Raw genomic sequence first — 14,991 nt, forward strand, 5'->3', positions numbered from 1 at the left:
TCAAGTCACTCCATTTGCCAGGACTGAGGTGCTTACTTGCATGGCTCAAGCATAATCGTGATGGGTTTGTGCTTCATGTCCCAAACTGACGTGGCTTGACTTGTTCCTTGGGTTTAGGCAAATTTGAAGCAAGAAGATGCAAAAGCTGTTGGGAGTAGACTAGAGCATGGAGTGATAGAGGGATGCCTTTCCCAGGGCTTTCATCCACGATTATTCAAGTACCAGAATGAGGATTTCTGAGTGTGCTTCAAGGTGAGGTGGTGTGAGAAGGAGCTGGAAAAAGCATTTGCACGCGGAGAGAAAAGCCCAGGGGCAGCTGAGAGCAAGTCCTGTCGGGGTAAAGCCAAGGCCATCAATGCGCTGGTGTGGGCTCATCAGTGCCACCTCTTGGGTGGAAAGAGGCTTCCAGGAGAGTTTGTGTACAGCAGCCACCTTCTCATGGTGAAGAGCACTGGGGGGCTGCGGACCAGACCCCGGGTTCGTTCAAGGCTGCAGCCGCGGACGTGGTGAGTTGTCACCAGTCACCCTTTGGAAGGTCAGGTTCTCCTTGGCTTGTGGAAATTAAGTTTGATTCTGAAGCAACTCGAGGGAAAAGCGTAAGGCCCACGAGCGACTCGAGGGGCGAGTTTGGCCAGGTTTGTGTTCCCTGGAGTGGTTTGAGTTCCCTGGAGAGGGAGAGCTCAGCGAGGACGCTAAACCTGGCACATCTGGATGCCGGCAGCTCCGGCAAAGCCCAGCCCACTGCTCTGCGGCGTGCTCTCTCCCAGAACTAGGAGCATGAAATTATGAAGGGGAATTTCAGAACAATGAAGGGAAATCCTTTGCCTCCCGTACAGCCCGGCCTGGGAAATTCACCACTGCAAGAAGTTGCAGCCTCCAACTCTGCTGCTGGCGTTTAAAAGGGAGTCAAGTCAGCTTTACAACCAAGAGAAGAGCCGAAGTTATCGGTCAAGGACTTGATTTCGATGGAATTTCAGCTCGGGGCCATGCTGTGCGGAACGGGGGGTGACCCTGCCGTGGCGGGGGCGGCCGGGGCGCGGGTCCTGCGCGGAACGCGGGCACCTCCGCCACGGCTGCGGGCCCTGGGCAGGGGGACCCTGCTCGCCCGGAGCGGCTGGGAGATGCGGCACGAAAAATAAAGTAAAAAAATGAGCGTTATTATTATTGTTGTTGTTGTTATTACTGTTATTGTTACTACTGGGATTCCTACTGATGCCGCAGGCAGCCGGGTGAGGGAGCGGGAGTCCCGACGGCTGCGCGGGGCGGGAGGGGGCGGCCGCTGGGGGCCGGGCCGGGCCGGGGTGGGGGGAGCCGTGGGGAGTCGGGCCATGCCGAGCCGAGCCGAGCCGCGGCTGGGTGATGTCAGGCTCGAGGAGGAGCCTCCGCCGCCTGCCCTTTTACTTTCGGGCGCCGGCACTTGGCCGCAGGCTGCCGCCGCTGCCGGCCGGGCCCCCCCCTCGCCCCATCCGCTATGGGCGCCCCGCACTTTTAAGGCGCCGCCCCGAGGGGGGGGGCACGGGGAACTCATTAAAAAAACCCAGCTATTTACGTGGTTATTCATTGCCCCGCTCCGGGTATGTGAACAACCACCCCCCTGCCCCCCCCCCCCCCCCCCGCCTCCCCTTCCATCCACCCCCAGCGCCATGCCGGCAGCCTGCACCCTGCTGCTGCTGCTGGGCTTGGGGCTGGTCCCGGTCCCACCGGCCGGGTCGCTGCCCCTCGCTTCCCCACGGCGTCTTCCTCCACCTCCCCCTCCTCCTCCTCCGTCCCGAAACCGTCTCGGCCGCCCTTCCTCGCTGCCCGCCGCGGGACACGCCGGCGGCCCGGGTGAGTGCCCGGGGGTGGGGATGGATGGGGATGAGGGGAGGGACGGGATCGCGTCCCGGCAGGGTGGCGGTGCGGCGGAGAGTGCGCGGGGTCCCACGCCACGAGAGACTCGCACGGTGTGGACCCCCACCCCAGCATCGCGCCTGTGGGCTGCCGAGCATCCCGACATCACCCAGAGCTGCTTCAGTTGAGAAGTGTAACACTTCCCAATTCCCCCTCCCCTCCCCATTCCTTTCCCTTTTTAACCTTGCTCGTCGTGCTACAGGCAGCTGCTTCAGTGGGTGAAGGTTTGGAATGGGAATGGTGGGTGGGAAAGCGTAAACGCGTTGTAGCTGTGTGGACTGGCTGGAAGGCGAGCGGTGGAAACTTCACAGAGGAACTTGAGAAGGGTTTTGGGGGGCACCAGGTGTACTGCCCACCTGTGTCTGCCCATCCAGGTGGGAAATTGGGGACTCCTGTAGGTGGTCTCCAAGGTCTGGGTTGCCTCCTGCTTGTCTCCAGAAATGCTCTCATGGCACCTTAGGTCCTGACCCCTGTCAGGTGTGGGGACAGATGCTACCAGCTATCTATAAATACCCTCTCTCTCTGCGTCGCCTACAGACTGTCAGATTAGTCACGTATAAAATCACATTTTTCCTTGCATGCCACATCTACAGTGCTATTATCACGAGCAGTGCCTGGTTTCGTGCTTTACAGATTGTGCTGAATTTGGTTTCAGCGCAGGATAAGCCTTATTTTTTTCCAAAACAAGCAGGGACGTTTCAAGTGTCATTCAGTAAACTGGCTCAGTTGCTCACCAGAGAAGGCACATAGCTCTAAGGATGACTAATTCTCAATGAGTTTGGAAAGCACTGGGTGTCTGCAGGTGGTATAAGGAATCCAATATGTAATTAGTCCTGCGTAGGTTTTAAGTGGGTTTTAGGATTCATTGCCTGCCTGAACTGGACTGTCAAATTTTATCTTTTAATTTCTGATGTGGAGCCTATATCGTGCTTTGGAACACGGGGTTATGTTTAGTTGTATGGAGCTGTAAAATTTCAGGATATGTGACAAAACTACATTTTTAACATTTTAGTTTTCTTCACAAACCCGAGGAGTGTCTTTGTAGGATGTATCCACACTAGACCAAATGTATAGCTGGGGATATCAGCTGGAATGCAGCCTGCAGTGGATTAGAAAGCTCCTAACTAGCGGTGCTTGTGAGAGCAGCTTTGTGACTAAGGATACTGCATGGAAATGAAGGAGATTTGGGTCTGTTCCCGGCTCAGCTACTTTGTGCCGCTCCAAGTGTCAGTTTGCCCTCCAAACTGGGAGAGAATAATGCTGTCATACCTGCTATCAACCTTGTGAAGATAAAATCTGCAACTTGCCAGTGAACTGCTCGCCTATTATTTGATGAAAGCTGTTCGAATTCCTCAGTGGGCAGAAAAAAAAAAAAAAATATTTAATTTCATCTCAGCTTTTGGTCTGGCATCTTTTCCTGTGACCTTGATGACTCCTGAGAGTCAGGGGAGGAATGCACTTCCTTTGTTAAGAGTCTGAAAAGCTCGAACTATCTGTCCACATGCTGGAAAAGCCATTTGTCAGGCCACCAGTGCCTGGCTGCCCGGCTCAGCGGTGAAGGCTTTGCTCCGTGCAGCCAGCGCTCAGCAGCTACAGGTGCTTGTGAATTATGTCAGCCCCAGCCAGAGGGAGCAGGGATGGTGAAGGAGTGATAAATAGCTCAGCAGCAGCTCGCTCCCCAGCAAACGGCATCATGAATTACGCTGGGTCCTGACAGCTGCGATTCACCCGCTGTTAGCTCCGGCTCTCTGCCTGTCAGTCAGGGGGATTGTCTGGTGTTGTGGGAGCAGGCTGGGGGGATCCCTGAATCACTCTCGGGTCGAGCTGCAGGCTCCTGAGAGATCCCTGTCAGTGTCGCCGCTGCTGCTGCCCCTCGGAGGCATTTCCCACCTTTGAAAAGGCTTGCTTGAAGCAGGGGCAGCGTTTCTTGTGAACCCATCACCCTGGCTCTACCAGGAAATGGAGATTGCATCTCCCGTTGCAACTGTCTGAGGCTGGGTGGCAAAAGCCCTTTCCCAGGCCGGGCTTAGTGAGCAGATGGTGAGGCAGTGGGTGTAGAAATGGGGCTTTTGAGCCTCTCACAAAGCGTGGGGCAAGGGAGCGGGGTGGGAGCAGGGCTCGCAGCCTCACTGCCTTTCTGGCCGGCTCCTGCCTCAGCTGCATCTGCCAGAGCCTCTGTGGGCTAGTCTGCTGGGGAGATGAGGACAGATGGCTTTAGCCTGTGTTTAAAATACGGTCTGAACCCAAGGAGAGTAACACAGGAAAAAAAAAATAAATAAAAAAAATAGGTGAAGTAGGAAGCAAGGAAGCTGGTGACAGTAAAGTTAAAGCATTATAAAGTCCTTCCATGAAATCTCTTCTGGCAGCTACTTCACATGGGCACTGAGTGAGATGAAGGGCACTGTCTGCCACCAGCAGGGTCTGGTTACAAGCTCTGTCCTCCTGCAGGTCTCGGTATTTCAGGTTTCCCATCTGTGAAATGGGAATAATTCCAGTGACACCACAGGGACAACAGAGGTAACACTGATCCTCTGACAAAGTCACCGTGGCTGGGGTCTCCCTGTTCCCACCATGTCCCTTTCCTGCTGCTTCTACCCACACAGGTGCCCTGCCACGGTGCCCAGCACAGCACGGAGCCGCTGGCAGTGGGCTTTCCCTGAGAAGCTGATCTGCTTTTCTGCCATCTGTGTCTGTCCTTCTGTCTCTCTCCCCCATGGCAGGTGCCACCTTTTTAGGCAGCTTCCCTGGTGCGAGCCCTGGCAATGAGGTGTGAAATCACCTGAGAAGGAAGCAGCTTTAGTTGCAGCAGAGATTTAGGCTGGCTGCTGGGAGAAACTTTCCAAAACTCTTAGAAAGGGTAAACATTCTCTATCTATTTATGTATATTTTAAACTTTCTGTCTGAAACTTTCTGTGTGGGGAAGCAGCAAAGTTAGGAGTGAGGGAAGAAGATGTTGAGGATGTTTGTTTGCACAAAGGTATGGTGTTGCCTCCAAACCCGGCTCACATTTTGCAGTCTGTATTTTGTGGCTCCTGGGGGCAGAAGCCCAGCTCTCCCCGCAGCCACAGTGATGTAGAGAGGTGTAAGATGCTGCTCTCTGGCTTTGTTTCAGGTGACTGGGTGGTGCAGGAAGGATGCTTCCTCCCCCTGTGGTGCAGGGACAAGGAAGGATTGCCTCCTGTGCCTCTGCTATCAAAGGGCTGCAGGGTTTTCCTGTCTCGGGCATCTCTGCCGCTCCTCTGTGGGCTCTAAGAGGATTTGGTTGGTGTGCTGTGAACATTAACTCCCTGGGGTTGTATGGATTTAGCTCTGCTCCTTTGGGGTACATAATTTAAAGCAAAAAAAGAAAAGAGAAGGAAGAAAAGTCGTTTCAGAAAAGGAGGAAGATTGGAGATCAGCTTTCCTGCCTTTCCCCATCTCAGACCCTGGAAGGTAGCAGGGGTCATGCACTGAGCAGCTGGGTTCACATCAATTGGTGGAAGCACTTTATGTGATATTTAAGTGCTAAATGAGTGCAGTCAGAGATAATTGTGTGACCTGGCTGGCAGGGAGCACACGGTGGTGTGCATTGATTGGCACCGCCGTGCGCGGCGGCCGCGCGTGCGGAGATGTGAGCGGGGCCGTGGGTAAGGGGAGAGCTGCCGTGGCTGGAGCCCACTACTGGGCTCTAAACAAAGCCTGATTCCCCAGTACCAAACCCCCAGTGCCAGCCTGTGTCTGTTCAGCAGCCATCACCACTTCAGAGGGATAATTTGACTTGCTTTATGTTTTTCTCGTGGCTGGGGGGATGAGGGAGATGGGCTGATGCTGCCACGTTTGCAGGGGCCGGTGCCAGCCTTGCTGGTGCTTGGGTGCATCCCTTAGCAAATATTCTTTTTGGTATCAAAAGGTGCAGATACTGATCTGTTTAGAGGAGTGTGGAGTTTCTGGGGCAACTTGTTTCCTTCACCTGCTCTTACAGATAACAGTTTTTGGGCTGCCAGTCAGAAACCCTCCATGACCGAGCTCTCAAGCTGTTGTACGTGCTCCATACTCCATTCTCCCCATCCTGCTCATCTGCAGGGAGCATGTCAGGGCTGCTGAGACTGACAGCTCCATCACCATCACATCTCTCAGAGGTGGCAGAGGATTTTTCTCATTTAGCAGAGGGATTATGATGCCAGGTTAAAAAAGGTGTTGGTTTTGGTGATCATGGAGAAAATTAATGGATGCTGCTGACCGCGTCTGGGCATCCAGAATGTAAAACATGAAACTTGGTAGCATCAGTCTGGTTGTGTTGGCATTAACAAAGCGTTCATCCATGCTAATCAAATAACCACAACAGAAAAAAAGAGCTATTTCAATTAACAAGCTAATCAAGCCAATAAAACCCGTCAGTGCAGCGATAGTGTTTCAGTGCTGTGGTGCAGAGATTAAGGAACCACCAACGTCCACAGCTCTGCTGGAGTTGCTGCCAGAGGACCTCCTGGCTGGTGTGTGGGCTCCCCATCCATGGGAGCTGTGTGCCATTTCCAAAATAAGGATAGCTACAGAGTGGCAAGGTTCAGCTGTGGCTGAGCCTGCTGACTTTTTGCAGCACAGAAATACTGTTTTTCTGCCTCTGTCTGTGCCCAATCCAGCTACCTGGGGTGCTCCAGGCAGGGCTGCAACCCCTGAAATACCCCCAGAGAAATGATCTGGAGCTGGACAGATTGTAGATAGCCATAGTTTCTCTGGTATGGAGGGGTGAGGAGTCTCTGGGGGTGTCAGGATGTCTCTGGGCAGACAAACAGCGCTGCTCCAACCTGGGCTCATCCATTCAGACGTGCACAGATCTCCTCTGGAAAGAGGCAGGGCCAGATCCTGGCGCCTGCTCTGGTGTCTTTCTGCTGTTGAAATGGTGCAAAGCAGCACTGGGGCAGTTTGACTAGCCAGAGTGTCAGAAGGTGCTCCAAGTGAATCAAAGCTTGGCAGTTTGGAATATTCCCTTGAAAATGCTCAATACAAAATCCATAGTCTGTAGCTTGTGAGCAAGCTCGTCACGAGGCCTGAATACCCCAACCACAGGCCCTGTTATTTACATTCAATTAAAGATGTAGGTCATACAATAGATTTTTTTCTCTTTCCTGAATGGCTGAACACAGAAGGCAGAATCCAGTTTTCAGTGGCAGCAGACCTGATTACAAATTCAATTTTTTTATTTCTTTGAGGAGTTTTTGCAACATTTGCATTGTAATTTGCTGTTTTCGTAAATATGAGAGGTTCATTTGCTGGGATATTAATCCAGAGGAGATGCAAGAGGGCTACAAGCACAGGCGTGGTGAAAGAATGAAGTCTGTGGGTGCCTCTCAGGAGAAAATGGTTTTGTCACATCTGGCAGCTCTTCTCTCTCACCATTTTCTGCATACATGCCGCTGATGTGAGTGCACCCATCACCGTATATGTTTTAATGCCCAGCTGTTATATATATAACATCCTGCTGCTTCAGCAAGGGGCACAGTTCATGCAGAGTCCGAGTTCATCCTTTCAGGCTGAAATCATCCACATCTGAGGACAAGGAGAGAATTTTCCCACCCAAAAGGGAAATGATGTTGCATTACTGAGCGACCAGCCCAAGTAATAATATAATCTTAGAAAAATGCAGTTCCCTTGAGTAAAGGAAGCTCTGTAAACTTCAGCTCCTCCAAGCTGTTAGTGTAGCTGTTGCCTGTGCTGCAGTAACGCTGCTGTCAGACCCAGTTTACTGAAGTGCTCTGGAGAGAACAGGGGAAAAAGGGGATTGGAACCAGTTCCTGTATAAAATGAGCACCTCTTGTAGGATCTGAATACTGTGAGGTATCTAACACAGATTTTAGGACCTTGGGTTGCATCCCTTATTTGCCGTTAATTTGTTTTTTGTCTCGGCTGGGTACTGGAGAAGGTGATGGCCACTCACGGTCATGAAGACTTGGAGAAGGGGCAGGCAGAGCCAGGGTGAGCACAGGGATCAGCTGGAGGAAGGTAAAATGATGTAAGGTTTCCACTCACTGGGGTCAAAAGCCTGGCCACATAAAACCAGGGGAGATAGGGGCTCATTTTTAGAGCTGTCAGTGTATGGGCAAGCCCGTGGAAGAGAGAGGCATTTGAGAAAGTTACTCTGTGAGTAATCCCAGTGGTTTGTTCTCTTCTGCTTGCCACAGAATGGGGGGCATTCATGTGTGCTGTGGTTCATCTTGGGCTCTGTGGGTGCTGAGTGTGTACAGATCCCGGGGCCAGGGTATGGGCCGAGCCACGGGGATCCTCCTGGGTCTGGGTGCAGCAGCTCCCCAAGCTGGACACTCACTGGAGCCTTCTCTACTAAAGTGCTGGTCTTCACAAAACCTGTAGGAACCTGCTGTCTTGGAGGTCTCTGCCTTCCAGGCTAATTTGTTTTAATGTGTGAGAACAAACAAAGCTGTCTCAGGAGCTTCATCCCTTCAGAAACCAGTATGAAATGCGTGAGATATAAAAATATTATTTAATAAGTGCCTGAAATGCATAAACAGGGTGTAATAACCTACAAAGTGTTGCTGCCCCCATCCCTCTGTGGCTTTGGATGGAGCTATTTCAAGTTGCCTGTCCTCTGTGCGGGCAGGGCTGTTGAGAAGGGTTATATCTGCTTTCACATCTGCCGTGCCCTTGACTTGGAGTCATTTGATAAATAGGTTTGCAGTTGGTTACTTAAGCATCTCCCAAGCTGCAGTCAGCATCTCAGCTGTGGGCGAGGGAGCACTGCTGCCAAAAGTCAGGATCTGTGTCAAGAGCCTCCTAAGATTTGGCTGTCTTTCCTTAAAACCCCAACTCCTGGAGTTGTCATTACAGGAGAATCACTTAGAGGGGTAGAAAAAGAGTTTCTGGCTGTTGAGGTGGTAGATAAAAAAGCTTGGCAAACAGCTGCAAAGCCCAGGTCGGGTGTATTTAAAAACCACCACTAGCTCCAGAAGGTTTTGTGTCCAGACAGAAGGGCTGTTTCAGACACCCTGCTTGGCAGGGCTCTTCCAGTGCATCTGCAGAAGTGCAACCCTCTGCACTGTCCTGCTTTGTTAGGGGAAGAGAGGGAATGCAGCAGGAATGCCGAGGGCAAGCCCAGTTGCTCTCTGTCCAGCTGTCCGAATACCTTGTGCAAGCGCCTTGACCTTGGTGGAGTGACTCTCCACTGGGAAAAACAAGCTCCATCTGCCTTTTCATTCTTTGCATGGACATGGAGCTGGGAGGACTTTTGGAACGGCTTCTGTGGCATTCTGACCGTGGTCTGGCCGAGGGGGATCGTGTTACTCGCATTGTGACCAAATGCTGCAGGTCCTTCTCTTGGCCTTGCAGGGCGGACACCCCATCTTGGGCTTCCAAGTTGGTGCTTGGAAAAAGTCCTCTGGAAGTGCCATGACCTTTGCAGTTCTTTTCCAAGGCAAACATGGAGATGTTTGTGGGACCTTTTACACAGTGGTTTGATGGCAACAAGGCTCTTGCCGCTGAAGCTTGGGAGAAAAATAACCTTTTCTTTTTAACTCTGGGATGAAGTCAGTGCGAAGGGAGTGGGGAAGAATTTTAAGTGGTTTGATAGAAAGGCATGCAAGCTGTGCACAAAGGGTTAAGTCAGCAGGGTTAGCTGGTGTCCCAGGGGTACAGCCCAGGCTGCATTTCCCAGAAGACATCAAGTTGCACACACTCATTTAGGGCGTTTTTCTCAGCATTTTTCAGCACGCTGCGATGGCAGGGGTTTTGAAGGCTGTTACTGGATCAGTCTGACCTCTCACCTCTATAACCAGGCAGACACTGAGGTAATTTCTGCTACCAGAACCACCCTTAGATTCCTGTGAGATCTCCAGAGCATGGAAGAAACCCCGTGCATGCATTTTGGACTGATGGACAGGCTTCTTTGGTTACTGGTAGCAAAGGAGAGCTCCCTTTTTCCTTGAAGAGAATGCTAAAAGGCACTTCTGCATCTGGAGTGGCAAGAGGAATTTAGATCTATGGAGCACAATTATTCACGTCACTGCTTGTTAGGATGCTGGTGTTAACACCCTTCCTCTTGTGGAAAATCTCTTAAGCCCTGAGGACTGATGTGAAACGTCACGCTCTGGTGAACTTTGCTGAAGTGGGGATGAATCACGCTAAGTTTGGCTTCAGTGTTAACCAAAAGATACCTTCTCTGATAGCCCAGCAGGAGGGCACTGCTGCCCACCCACCCAGGGTGCGAGGATCTATTCTGGGGGGAGGACAGCACTTTCTGGAGCATGCATAAATTGGGGGGTTGATGTGGGAGTTTGGATATTTGAGGGGTTTTTCGTTTGGTTTTGAGTGCTCTATAAAAGCAAAAGGCAGGTCTGTAAGGGATCTCAAGACATTTCCCGAGGGATCTCGATCTATCTCCCCTTGCAGGATCACCCAGAATGGTAGATAAATATACCCCTTTTTTAAAAAAAAATGAGAAGGGTTTCACTGCCTCTCTGAATAACTGTCCTGCTACATCCATGCCACTATAGGTAAGAAAACACCTTCTTATCAGGGAAACTGTAGCAGCTGGTAGTTAAACCTCCTGCAAAGAAATATCCCAGACAAGTGTTGGCCAGGTTTGACCCTGCATTACTTGTAAGATCTCACAAACTGACAAGGTAATTTAGCTATTTGGGGAGGAAACACAAAAAGTAACCCTGTCTATTGAACTCATTTCTATCCTGTGATGGGAATGATTTCCCGGAGTGGAAGCATCCGCGGACCAACTGCGCATGATTTGCGTTCCCTGTCAATTGGAATCAAGGACCCTGATTGTGGAGCATAATGCTGCTCTTGTAATTCAGCCTTTATCTTTGTGCTGGAGCTGGGTATAATTGTATCTGTGTTTGGAGGGACGAGGAGAAGGGTTTCAGTGGCTGGTGCTCACAAAGGCATCTTTAGAAACCTCCTCATCCCTGGTACAAGCTCGGTAGGGCTTAAATGAAAATACCCGTGAGTAGCTTTAGACATTTGAACAGCCATCATTGTTTGATTCAGATTTGGTTACAGGACTAACATCTAAATGTTAATTCTTTTTAGGATATTATCAGCTCTTTCAGCAAATGCAGAATGGGGATGCAGTATTAGACCATCAGCCAACCCTGCAGATAAAGGCCCTTTGAAAGGATGACTCTTAGGAGGGAAACATAATCAGAGAATGCCGAAAATCATGAAGATGGTCTCTTCTTAGGAACAGGTAGTGAATATGATGCGTGAAGCAAGCTAAATGAACCAGGAGGCTTTTAAACTGGGGAATGGGGGTAACAGCAATTTTGTGGCCTCTGAGGACAGTCCCCAGCATGCAGTCAGAGATCCTCATAATGCTGTCCTGCAAGGTGCTGGAGCACCTGGAGATTGCAGGGTGCTGGATGAGCAGTGTCACACTCTGGGTGAAGAATGAAGCTGGTGGTCACTTGATGGCATGGACGTGCCAAGGCAGTTGATGTGCGGTGGCTCTGTGCTGGGTAATCCGTGTCTTTGTGTGGGCAGGTGGGTTTTGGGCACGGATTTCTGTCCTCTCAGTCCTCTGCGCTGCCTTGCTCACCACACCACGCCGGTACGCATGGCGGTAGGATGTGACCCGACCGTGACTCCCCCTGAGCCCTCAGTGACAGCTCAGAGGGTGACAGCACCGTCCTGCCGTTCCCCAGCACCCGTTCCCACTGCTGGCCCCATCTGAAAGAGGGTGTCTATCTCTCAACCTCCCCGAAACACGTGCACAAAAGCACTGGAAGTGGTAAATCCATTCTCGGAAAGGAAATGAGTGACTGCAGAGGCAGTGGCAGAGCGGTGCCAGGCGTCGGGCGGGAGCTGTGTCCCCGCTGTCCCCGGGCAGTGCCGCTCCTCTGCTGGCCATGGTGACCGCTCTGGCGGTGCCAGCAGGGAAAGACCCGGCTCATCCCCTGGAAGAAGGAGGCCCGGCGCCATCCTGAGCGCTGCCACCGCTGCTTCCGGCGGCAGATCGGCGCGGTGTCATCTAGGAAATGCGATTTACATCATCATCCTTTCGCAGCAGATGGGGGAAGGGAGGTGGGGGCCCTTATCTCTTCTGAGGGTTCATTTCTCTTTAAGCTGCTTTTTTTTTTTTTTTTTTTTTTTTTTTTTTTTTTTTTTTTTTTTTTGCCTGTTTGCCTTTTTCTCCATCCCTTCACAAGTCTCACTGCCCCTTGCTGAAGGGTAGGAGCCACGAGAGCATCCGTGGTTCCTGCTGCCATGACATCATGCCTGGTATCCTCCCTTCAGCTGGGTGTCAGGCTTGGGCTGCCTTCAGTTTTCCCCTGGGATGGGGTTGAGTTTTGCTGGTCTGCATGGAGGGAAGAATCCCCTGAGCCTTGTATCTGCAAGTCACCAAATGGCATCTACCACTTGGCAGTCCGATGGTTTTCCTGCACCCAAGAGGGCTCCTTATCCTTCTCATCCCCACAATGTCCTTGAGAAGTTGCTCAGTTCCCAGTCTGGTCATCATCCCTGGTGTGACTGCCAGCCAGCAAAGCTCTTTGGCATGTGCTTAATGTTAACCATGGGGAATAGTTCCCTGGGGAGCTCTTCTTAAGTACGTTTTTGGAGTGAGGCTCTGGTCAAGACACCTGGACCAAAGCCCACCTGCTTCAGTGAGCAGCATGGCTTGTCCCCCAGGGACTCATGGCGGCCCCTGGCTGCTCCCAGCCTCACCTCTCAGCATTGCAGCACCCTTTTCCTACTCCTTCCTGCATCTTCCCTGTGTTTATTGTTCCTTCCTGGGTGTAGGAAGCACTCCTGGGCTCAGACCACTTTGGAGCAGGGACCTGTGGTTTTGTTTCCAGAGGGGGATGTGAAAACACCATCTTGTTTTCGCCTGGGTCTGCAAAGGGCTGAGTCCTCAGCCCCTGGGGCAGATGTCTTTTGCCACATATCTGCTTCATCCTGCCTGCCTCATGCAGAAAAATCTGTGCTTCAGCCCGTAAGCCTTGTGATTTTGAGTAAAAACCCAGGTAATCACAAACACCAATAGTTTTGGTGGTTTTTTCCTCTGCAAGATCTGTTTAAGTCAAATACGAGTCACTGAACTTATATTGGGAGTAAATAAGCTATGTGGAATGGCTTTGGTTATCATGAGGTCACACAGAATGAGCTAATGCTCCCTTCTGGCCCGGAAATTAGATTTTGGTTTTTTTTTTTTTTTCAGACAGCAAAATTTCATCCTGCAGGTTCTAAACCTCTAGCACCTTTCCTCACAGGGGAGCCCAAGCCCCAGGTCTGTGCAGTGCTGGGCCCCTTGCAGAGATGCTCACCCCTATCCCCTGCTTGGGGGCAGGTTTCTTGTGTTGCCAGTTCAAATGAACGTGGGCGGCTGCTGCGGGGTCAAAGCCCTCCGGTGGATTGTGATGCCCGGCTGCCAGGCAAAGTGCAATGGCTCTCTCCATAACAGCTGTGAGCTCGCTGCCCTGGAAATATTGACCCCTGTGAGGCAGACAAATTCCAGGTTTCTGGACCTGTTTTTGTGAGAGGTCTGAGAAATGAAGTTGTGCGCTTGCAGAAGCTGACAGCAGCATGTTTCTTTCCACTTCACCAGCACTGTACGCGCCACCGTGGATTTTTCTTTTCCTTTTTTTCCCCCCCCATCTTTTTTTTTCGCAGCCAGGATGTTTTTTCTTGCCTTTTTATTGTTCCAGTGACCTAGCAACTCCACTTTGGTGGAGTCCTGCCAGGAGACTTCCTCCCCAAGCCGTCTGATAGTCTCCAGCAGCACTGCCCTCGGATAGGAGCAGAAGTTAAAATGACACCAGGCTGGCTCCCTGGGTGGCTTTTGCTCTGGCCTCATGAGTGCTGGTGAGGGCAACACTGCCTTCCCAACTAGAAAAGCTTCCAGGGGACTTTAAAAAACCCCCAAAAGGAAGGAGAAGTGATGTGTTGGTGATATTTTCTGTAATATTTCTGCAGGACATTATAGAAAAGCCTGGGGGGGAGGGGTTAGAAGTGAATTTACTGATGCTGGGATTTGGCATTTGGGATCTATAGTGCAGGCAGGGTAGCTGGGGACATTTCAGCATTGCAGGGTTGCAGGAGAGGGGATGGAGAGGAGGTGTGAGTGCTCAGAGAGCTGTGCAGTTAGGGAGATTTATTTTGGCTTTGTTTTATTGATGTTTACTAAAAACAGTAAGAAAGAAATCCCTTTGGTACATGCTTCTGGGACCTGTCAGCTGGTGCTGCCTTCACTCTGCCCTGAGCCTGCGGGGGCTTTTCCCACATTAATGCTTGGAGGGACACTTCTAGGGCAGAATATAAATGAGCTGTCAAACAGGGAAATACGGGTTTGTTCGGCTTTCTGCTCGAGAAAGGCTGTCAGGACACGGGGCCTGGAGCACTGGAGGTTCAGTCTTCACTGGATGGATGGATGGATGGATTTTACTGGAGCCTCAGCATGGTTATGGGTTTTTTAGCAGTACAGTAAGTCATGGCTCATCACTGTTGGAAGTGGAATTTTATATAAAAGTGTTTTTCAACCAGGACCTTTTTTTTTTTTTTTCCCCTAAAGTTCAGTTGCTAAAAGCTGTTTAAAAACAAAAGTTAATGAAAAGATGTTCAAGGAGCTGCCCTGAGCCCTGGGCTGGTGGTTTTCAGGCAGCACAGGTGGTCCCATGGATCCGTGTGGTCTCAGGGATCTGTGGATTGAACCAAACTGCCCAAGAAAGATGAGTAAGAAGCTTAGGATTTAGTGGGCTTGAGCTGGTGATCTGGGAGCCTGCACCTCCCCAGGGAAATGTTTGGGACACCAAAACTAAGAGGTTGTAAACCTCTTGATAAGCAGAACAATGTCTGCACTGTGCAGGTTTTATCCCAACTGTGGGTACTCCATATGCATATATCCCATGCTTTTGGAAAGGATCACAGATTTCTGTGTACTTTTTATTTTAGAGAACCTGTTTCCTCGCTTTAGGATACTGCTTTTAAGAGCAGTAATTGGATATTTTATTTTTTTTTCTCGGATGGCATCTCCGAGTATCAGGCTCTGGGATGAAAAAAAGTGTAGGAAGCAAAAAGGGCCTTTAGCATCCTCTGAAGTTTTACAGCTCCTGGAGGGGAGGCAGTGTGGAAGTGCAGAGTGTTTTTGTGCCACAGAGCAGAGCTGCC

At 51.0% G+C, this 14,991-nt stretch overlaps 1 protein-coding gene across 3 annotated transcripts in view; it reads left to right on the forward strand.

The window, feature by feature from the left end:
* The first annotated feature begins 1,628 nt into the window (after positions 1-1,628).
* The window catches only part of HEG1 (heart development protein with EGF like domains 1), a 52,728-nt gene continuing 39,365 nt past the window's right edge, over positions 1,629-14,991 (forward strand). For all 3 annotated transcript variants that reach the window (XM_040069073.2, XM_040069074.2, XM_058421301.1), the window contains exon 1: positions 1,629-1,827. In XM_040069073.2, the coding sequence (XP_039925007.1) occupies positions 1,644-1,827 (184 nt within the window). In that variant the 5' untranslated portion in view covers positions 1,629-1,643. The remainder of the gene's footprint in view (positions 1,828-14,991) is intronic.

The sequence above is a fragment of the Hirundo rustica genome, chromosome 7, assembly GCF_015227805.2.
Source record: "Hirundo rustica isolate bHirRus1 chromosome 7, bHirRus1.pri.v3, whole genome shotgun sequence".
NCBI lineage: Eukaryota > Metazoa > Chordata > Aves > Passeriformes > Hirundinidae > Hirundo > Hirundo rustica.